The 9,021-nt window shown below is 33.0% G+C and overlaps 1 protein-coding gene across 1 annotated transcript; it reads left to right on the top strand.

Annotated features, from left to right (window-relative positions):
* The first annotated feature begins 3,363 nt into the window (after positions 1-3,363).
* Positions 3,364-4,375, top strand: LOC140985303 (zinc finger BED domain-containing protein RICESLEEPER 1-like). The gene is made up of 3 exons (XM_073453119.1): positions 3,364-3,727; positions 3,807-4,122; positions 4,233-4,375. Exons 1-3 carry the CDS (start codon positions 3,392-3,394, stop codon positions 4,364-4,366), a joined length of 786 nt encoding a protein of 261 aa, XP_073309220.1. The 5' UTR covers positions 3,364-3,391; the 3' UTR covers positions 4,367-4,375.
* The last annotated feature ends 4,646 nt before the right edge of the window (positions 4,376-9,021 follow it).

Raw genomic sequence — 9,021 nt, 5'->3', positions numbered from 1 at the left:
ATGCCAATCTTTCTTTCTTTTTTTTTTTTAGCCCACTATTCCTTTTCTTTTCTTGCATGAAAATTTACTATATGCCAAACAAAATTATAAAAAACTTATTAAAATTCTGAAAAATTTTAAAATTTTCAATTTTAATTTCATTTTTTTTAAAATAAAAGTTCTTATAAAAAAAATCGATTAAGAATACACGCACGCGTACACACAAAACTAGTGCATACATTCTCCACTTTACTTGTGGGAACCACTTTTAATTTTTTTTGGTAAGAATAGTTCAATAAACTCATTTTGCAAGGGAATGTGATTGTACACTATAAACCGTTGTACAAGTAAATATGGCATTGTGATTGGGACTTTTGCTATACATAATTGGGTGAAATAATAGTTGTAAAATGTTTTAATTTAGGGGTGTCAATCGGATCGGGTGGGTCGGGTTTCGGATCAACCCGTGATTTTTTTTTTCAACCCGAACCCGAACCAACCCGAAAACCCCCAACCCGAATACAAATCCGTCTAACCCGACTCAACCCGTCTAACCCGAATTTTTTTTATTTTTTTTAAAAAAATTAATGAAAAAAATTCGAAAAAATAATAATATTTTAATTTAAACACATAATAACAACATTTTCGATTTAAATTTGAAAGTTTAATTGTAGAAAATTAAAAGTATATTTACTAAATCAAATAAACAACTATTTAAAAAATAAAAAAATATACAAAATAAATATTAAATGATGAAAATTTATCATATAAAAATACAATAAATTTTGTTCAAACATACAATATATAAAAATATAAGTAACATATTGGGAAAGTTGGTGAAAAATCTCCAATCAAAACATTTCTTTGGGTTCATTCCCTTCCCACAAAATTGTGGTACTATGTCATACAAATTGTGGTACACTTCATGTGGAAATGTGGTACTAAAAAAGTACCCAAGGACTAGAGCTGTCAATATGGGCTGGGCCCGCTGGGTTGGCCCAGCCCGACAAGAAAATTTAATGGGTTGGGTTTTGATTTTGTCGGCCCATTTAAATTCGGGCCTAAACGGGCCCAGTCGCTTGGGCTGTGGGTTGAATTGGGCCTAACCCGATGGGCTCGGGTTAGCCCATGGCCCATGGGTTAAATAAAAAAATTATTTACTAATAGTCTAACTCTAATTCTAGTATTCTACCTTTGGACAATTGGATTGGACCGAGAAAGTGAGAAACCTAAATTTTCTCCAAAGCTTCTTCCCTGTTCCAGAGCGCCCTCAGAGGCCTACTGCTCCATTGACTCTCGATCCATCAAAATGTATTCCATGAAATGATGTTTTATTATTTAGGTTTGGGCTACGCAGGGTAAACCTCCGGTCCATTTTTTGTTGATGATACGATAAGGGCAAGATGTATGACTTAGCCTGAAAAGAATTGTTGGAATTGATTTGTGAAATGGTTTATATCGATGGGTACAATTATTTTTTGTACAATTATTATGGCTTGAATCAAGTTTTCAGATAAAGAACGTAGTAATTAATTTAAATCGAGATTACTCCAGAATTTGACCTAGGCCAAGTATCCTTTGTCTTATGTCTAGGAACCAAAAAATACAGTGGATATTACATTTCAAGAATATGAACAGTCACATTAAATTGGATTAAGGTTATTGTTAAAGAATATTCAATGTTGTTTGCTTTGGAAAAACGGCTAAATATGTTTACTATATGGTAGTGACTTGGGAAATGATGGTTCATTCTAGTTCGATTTCACTGTTACAAAACTATAAATAATATTATAAAAAAAAGACATGAGGTTGAATTGGTAAATTATTTCAAGTTTGTTCAGAATTTGTGTTTATTATTGATTATTTGTTCATTCAAACAAACTTTTTTTAGTTTTTGACATATGACAGTAAAATTTCTCTTTTAGCAGTTACTTGCACTTCCCCATTTTAATCTTTACCAGAAAATAATTTTTTTTATTTGCCACAATTTCAAACTGTAATTTTAAACAGAAATATGAACTCACTCATTGAGTGATGTCAAGGGATAGGTGTTCCTTTCAAGCAATTTTTTACCATCCTATTTTTTAGGCAAATTTTGAATTCAAAATTACAGTTGGTTTTTGAAAAAATAATTACAGATTGTTGAAATGGATGTTTCTTCTCAAACTCGAACTGCTGATGTGGATGTTGATGAACTGAAAAATCCTAAGAATGATGAGGGTTCAACTAAACCAAAAAGACGTAGAGAAACTTCTGATATTTGGATGTATTTTAAGAAAATCAAAGGGATTGATAGTTTAGATAAAGCTGAATGTAATGGATGTAAAAAACAGTATCAATGTGGGACTAAACAGCATGTCAGAATACTTGTAGCAAATTGAAGTTCCATGATGTAGGACAAATGATTCTTGATCAAGATGGGAAGATGATGTCTAAGAAAATAGACCAAAAAATTGCACGTGAATTATTGGCTTGTGCAATCATTAGACATGATTTATCATTTTCGTTTGTTGAGTATGATGGTATTAGAGCTTGGATGAAATACATAAATCCCGATGTTCCTTGTATTTCTAGAAACACTCTTGTTTGTGATATTAAAGGAATCTATTTGAGGGAAAAAGAGAAACTTAAGCATGTTTTGGCTACTATTCAGAATAGAGTTTGTTTAACTTCGGATTTGTGGACGTCGTGCACTAGTGAGGGTTATATTTGCTTGACTGCTCATTTTGTTGATAATGATTGGAAGTTAAATAGTAAAATTCTTAGCTTTTCTCATATGCCTCCACCACACTCAGGAGTTGAATTAGCAGCAAAATTATTTGAATTTTTGAAGGAGTGGGGAATTGAGAAAAATTTTTTTTCTTTGACATTGGATAATGCATTTAGTAATCACAACATGCAAGTTAATTTGAAAGAGCAACTCTCTTTGCATGATAGCTTATTGTGTGACGGTGAGTATTTTCATGTTCGTTGTTCTGCTCATATATTGAATCTAATTGTCCAAGAAGGTTTGAAAGTCGCTGTCGTTGCTTTGAATAAAATTAGAGAGTCAGTCAAGTATGTTAAAGGTTCGGAGACTAGGATGAAGAAATTTCAAGAATGTGTACAAGTAGTCGGTAGCATTGATACTAGTATTGGCTTGCGATTGGATGTGTCTACTCGTTGGAACTCGACATATTTAATGCTTGATAGTTCCATCAAGTATAAGAAAGCTTTTGTTTTCCTTCAATTCAATGACAAGAATTATAAATTTTGTCCTTAAAGTGAAGAGTGGAAAAGAGGAGAAAAAATATGTGAGTTCCTTGAGCCATTTTATGACACTACCAATTTGATCTCCGGTTATTCTTATCCTACATCAAATTTATATTTTCTGCAAGTCTGGAAGATTGAAGTTTTGTTAAAGGAAAACTTAATGCATGAAGATGAGGTCATAAGTGATATGTGTAAAAGAATGTTGGGAAAGTTTGAAAAGTATTGGACACAATATAGCATGGTGCTTGCATTTGGAGCCATTCTTGACCCACGGATAAAGCTTTCGATGTTGGAGTTTTTTTATTCTAAGGTTGAGAGTGATTTTGTTAAATGTCTCGAGAAGATAGAACTTGTGAAAGCAAAATTCTATAAGCTTTTTGATGAATATTCTAAGACTGACAATGCAAGTTCTTCACGACCACGATCTTCTTCTAGCACACAAATTGCTCCCCAAAGTGCAGGAGAAGGTAAAGGAAAGAGCAAAAGCATTTTTTATGTAAGTATTCTAATACTTTTTTTCTTGTATTATTTAACTGATTTATATTTTCATATCATAATTATTGCAATTAATATAGGAAATGATGGCATATGAGAGCCAGACAATTACAAATGTTGGAAAATCTCAAATTGATCTTTATTTGGAGGAGCCAAAACTTGAATTTGCATATCATCAAGATTTGAATGTTTTGGAGTACTGGAAGGATAAAAAACATCGGTACCCCACCATAGCAATGATGGCATGTGATGTTTTGGCTATTCCAATTACTACTGTTGCATCAGAATCAGCTTTTTCCATCGGTGCTCGTGTTCTTACCAAGTATAGAAGTTGTACACTTCCTGAAAAAATTCAAGCTCTTATTTGCACTCGCAATTGGTTGCATGGTTACGTTGGTAATTTTGTTTAAAAATTTCTAGTTTGTTGTTGACTTAGTTGATAAATTAGTTTATTATTATTTTAATTTTAACTACATTCGTATTTTTGTATTTTAATGTTGATCAAGGTAATGAAGTTGACACAAGTGTTAAAACAGCGTTGTCTAATCAGGGATCAAATGCTGATATTGATAAAGGGGGAGAGGATGAAGATGGAGGAGAAGAATTTGATATGAATGATTTCATGATTAATGAAATTTAAAAAATTGTATTGTTTTTTTTGTTTAGTTTGATAAAAAAAATTCTTTAACTTTTTGATGGAGGAGAAGAATTCTTTAACTTTTTAGCACTTTGTTCGTTTATTTCACTGTCAATTGTGGCATTTCATGTTTTAACATTTACTCATCTTTGGATTCTTTGACCGCCAACAACCCTTTTATATTTAGATTACAGCACATCGTTTTTTGTCAATTGTTTTGGGTGAACTACAGTATGCAAAACTAAGCAAATGTATTGAAATTGTTTAGAATTTTTAAGACCCGTGGGTTGGCCCAACCCAACCCGCGGCCCATCTTTTGGTGGGCTGGGCTGGGATTTCCCAATCCACCAACCCGATGGGCCGGCCCGCCACGGGCCGACCACTTCCCAACCCGATTCGGGCCGACCCAACCCGACACGGGCCGGCCCGATTGACAGCTCTACCAGGGAGTGAACACAAAAAAAAAACGACGGCTAGGAACTGAAGGTCAATTTCCCGTAACATATTCGCATCTACATATGTCTCTACATCACTGATGCTGATGGAACACAACAATAATATCATACGTAATTTGAGTGAACTTTTTTCTTCTTCACCTCTCATTGACAAAAAAACATAAGTTTAGATAATGCGATTACAAAAAAATATATTTTAAGGATACTTACTCGGGTCTCGTATATTATAAGATCTTTATCAATGTAATTTAACAAGTTGGAGATAAAATTTACCAGCTTTAGTACTAATATTTGAAATGAAAAACATGTTTTAAACAAACAATCAGCCAGTAGTTGGCTTGTAGGATACTTAATTACTCTAGTAACTTAAAAGGCCATATTTTTTTTATTATTCGAATCCTCTGTTGGGGAAAATTCATAAATCGCATAATCCATCGTGAAAAAATTTCATTAAGAATTTGACTGAAAACTTAAACGGAAGCGTACCTGAAGCCAAAATTCTTAATTCTTTACAACGTGCCTTGATCTTCTAGATTTACGCGTTCTTTTCTTTGAGAGAATCTTTTAGTTTTCTCTTTTGAACTATTTTCTTAATGAAAAAGATAATAGGGAACGTGATGCCACGTGATATGAGGACCATAACCAATATATAGATAATGTCTATCATTATCTTCTGATATTTCTATTTTAGCTCATCATAAAAACAGAAATTACACTTATGTCTCTACATATTAATGACCCACAGCTTATTATATACATTAAAGCTCAATAACATGAAACATTAGTTGATCATTTTATTTTGGGTTTAACATAATAGACAACCACACCACATAATTATTCAAATATAAGCTCATATAAATCAAATTGATCCAACAATCTGCCATTTGGACTATATGTGTAACCTTATAATTATGTTTGTGAAAATAACCTTATAAGCTCAAAAATATTGTCATTTCGAAATGTATCTATAACCAATCTGGTCCATAAATCATATCACCATATGATCAAAGCAGTCTTTGCTATACTGAAAGTAACTAAATCTATCAATGATCACATATTCCAACACAACTGAATGACATAGATTATGAAGTGGATGTGTATGATAAAAATTTCGTGCAATGTGATCATGACATGCCTATTTTCAACTGGTCCTCCCTTCACCTTATTGAGATCAAACTTTAAACTACAATCAGAATTGACTTAACTTGAAACTTATTTCTACGGAAAATAAATTTACATAATTGTAACTGAAAATGTCAACACATGTTCTTGAAGAAACACAATGTAATAATCTGGCATTGCATTTCTCAGCTCTCTAGTGAATCTCCTTAATGGCATATGTTCCAGAGGTGCTTGAGTTTGTTTATCTTGAATGAGAGGATCTCTAATATTGTCTCCATGTATTGTGTCTTGGTTAAAGTGAGAATGTGATCCTGATCAATGTCCAAGACACCTGTGGAAATATTTACATATTCCTCTTCAAAGATAATATTTCTTACTTTATCTCGCCCGCAAAATCATTATCTTCAAAGAACCGAGCATTTCCTGGCTCAAAAATGGACTTACTTGTGGGATCATAAAACTTGTACCCCCTGGATCTTTCAGAGTATCTAATAAAATAATATCTGACCATCCTTGAGTTCAGTTTTTTTCATTAGGCTTAGACGGCCTTGTCTCAGCTGGACATCGCCAAATGTGCATATGCTTAAGCTAGGCTTTTTTCTTGTCCAAAGTTCATAAGGGGTTTTGGTCTCTACCTTAGTTGGAACCCTGTTAAGGATATATGTTGTGGTCTTTAGTGCTTCTCTCCAGAGTGATTCTGTTAAGGTGAAATGGCTAATCATACTCCTCACCAAGCATTTTGTTTCGTCTTTCAGCAACACCATTCATATTGGACGAACCCGACATAGTGTACTGTGGGACGATACCACATTCTTTTAGGAATCTCGCAAAAGGTCCGGGACATTGTTCGCCTGAACCGTTATATATACCATAGTATTCACCACCATGGTTAGATATAACGCTTTTAATCTTTAAGCCAAGTTGATTTTCAACTTCAGCTTTATAATGTTTAAATACATCCAATGACTATGTCTTTTTATGAATGAGATAAATGAATTCATATCTTGAAAAATCGTCAGTGAACGTTATAAAATATTGTTGACCATTCCAAGAAGTCGAAGGGAATGGTCCAAAAATATCAGTGTGTATAGGTTGTGAGACATCTGAACACTTGTTAGCTTCAATTTTTTTTCCCTTTATACAATTAACACAATTATTAAAATCTGTGTAATCTAAAAGTTCGATAATTTCGTTTGACACAAGTCTCCCTATTCTCTTTTCAGATATATGACCAATCTCTTGTGCCATAACACAACTGAATTTTCATTGGTTAGTTTTCTTTTAATGTCTGTATTTGTGTACATAGAATCATTAAATGAAGCAATAACATCCAAAGAATGAAAATTATCATATTCTAAGAAAGAACCATAACAACCAATTTTGAATCATTAAATAAATTGAATATTCAATTTCCAAATGAACAAGAATAACCGTATTTGTCCAATGCAGAAACAAAAATCAAATTTCTTCTAAAAGACGGTATAACAAATGTTTCATAAAGATTCAAATATATTCCAGTGTTTAACAATAATCTAAATTTTCCTATTGTCTCAACTTCAATTTTGTTATCGTCACCAACATAGATGAATCTTTTAGCATCACTTGTTTTGGCAATCCAGGCAACCTTGCATAGACACACTGATGTGATTTGTTGCACCAGAATCTATCCACCACGTGTGTCTAGGTACTGAAGTTAAATTAACCTCAGAACAAACCATATCCAGAATCATACATTTCTTAGCACGCCATATGTGGTAACTGGTGCATTGCTTTTTCATATGCTCATCACTGCCACAGAAAAACAACCAACACTTTGAGAATCACTAGGATTCTTATGTTGTTTCTTCGAAGGTTGTGTATCCGCAACTTTCTTATCCTTCCTTTTCTTTCCTTTATCCTTCGAGGTATATGCATGATGAGCACTTTTTGTCTTGTCTTGTTTCAACCTTTCCTCTTCCTGAACACAGTGTAAGATGAGCTTATTTAGAGACCAAGTCTCTTTCTAACAGTTATAGTCTACCTTAAACTGATTGAAATGTGGAGGAAGAGATACAAAACCAAATGTACCAGCAAGTCCTCAGAGAGGTCAATCTTCAATGCTTTCAACCTTGAAGCAAGATAAGACATTTTCATAATATACTCCCTGATGTTGCCCTTACCCATGTACCTAATTGAAAAAACGCTTGTCAAAAGTGTACCAATTTAAGAGTTTTCACTTTTAGTAAACCACTTTTCAAAGTCTTGAAGAAAAGCCTTAGTCGTAGCAATGTCACTAGACATCGTCTGTCTGAATGTTTCTGGAATTACCCTCTTCATAATTATCATACACATGTGATCCGACCTCTCCCACCTTTTAAACTTCCTCTTTTCATCAGAAGTACTCTTATCCGTAACGACGGGGGGAGAGTCAACCCTTTTCGCAAGCTCCAAATCCATGACTCCGAAAACTATCAATAAATTCTCTTGCCACGATTTAATGTTCGAGTCATTTAACATATGAATAGAATTTATGTTGGAATGAATATTTTCATGTTAAAGACTCACAACCTATTAGATACATTAAAGTCCAATAACCCGAAATATTAATTGATCACTTTATTTTGGGCTTAACTTAATAGACAATACACAACACATAATTATTCACATATAATTAATCCCATATAAATAAAATTGATCTAACATCCTCAAGACAAATCCCTTTAAATTGTTTGGGTAATTTTCAAATCTCTAAGCTTCAATGTTTACTTAATTTTTGAACTGAAATTGGAATTTCAAATCCTTATTAATTGGAATAATCAAACCAATTTTCTCTTAAAAAATAAAATTTTAAAATAAAAACTTCAATTGAAACACAGACTTAGTTTTTAAAGCTTTTTAACCCTTTATCTTTTTTTGAACTTCAGAAATAATAACTAATAATCGATGACATTTTCTACCGGATTTTCGAAGTCAAACTACCTACGAAACTTCATTGCGATAAGTTAGCTAGGTAGCTCTTGCAGACTACATTTACTAGTCATGCATTGTAATAGATTAACTCGTACACTTAATTCTAAACTTGGAGAGTCAAATGTTGTTATC

This window comes from Primulina huaijiensis, chromosome 9 (assembly GCF_012295235.1).
Source record: "Primulina huaijiensis isolate GDHJ02 chromosome 9, ASM1229523v2, whole genome shotgun sequence".
In the NCBI taxonomy this organism is placed as follows: Eukaryota; Viridiplantae; Streptophyta; class Magnoliopsida; order Lamiales; family Gesneriaceae; genus Primulina; species Primulina huaijiensis.
The sequence above is the reverse complement of the archived record's forward strand: the minus strand, read 5'-3'. Positions and strand labels throughout refer to the sequence as shown.

What these genes read in the sequence shown, in the direction of transcription:
- LOC140985303 (XM_073453119.1), top strand. Translation starts at nt 3,392, where the DNA reads ATGCATGAAGATGAGGTCATAAGTGATATGTGTAAAAGAATGTTGGGA. An exon ending in AGAGCAAAAGCATTTTTTAT is followed by an intron (nt 3,728 to 3,806) that starts GTAAGTATTCTA and finishes CAATTAATATAG; the next exon opens with GAAATGATGGCATATGAGAG. An exon ending in TTGGTTGCATGGTTACGTTG is followed by an intron (nt 4,123 to 4,232) that starts GTAATTTTGTTT and finishes ATGTTGATCAAG; the next exon opens with GTAATGAAGTTGACACAAGT.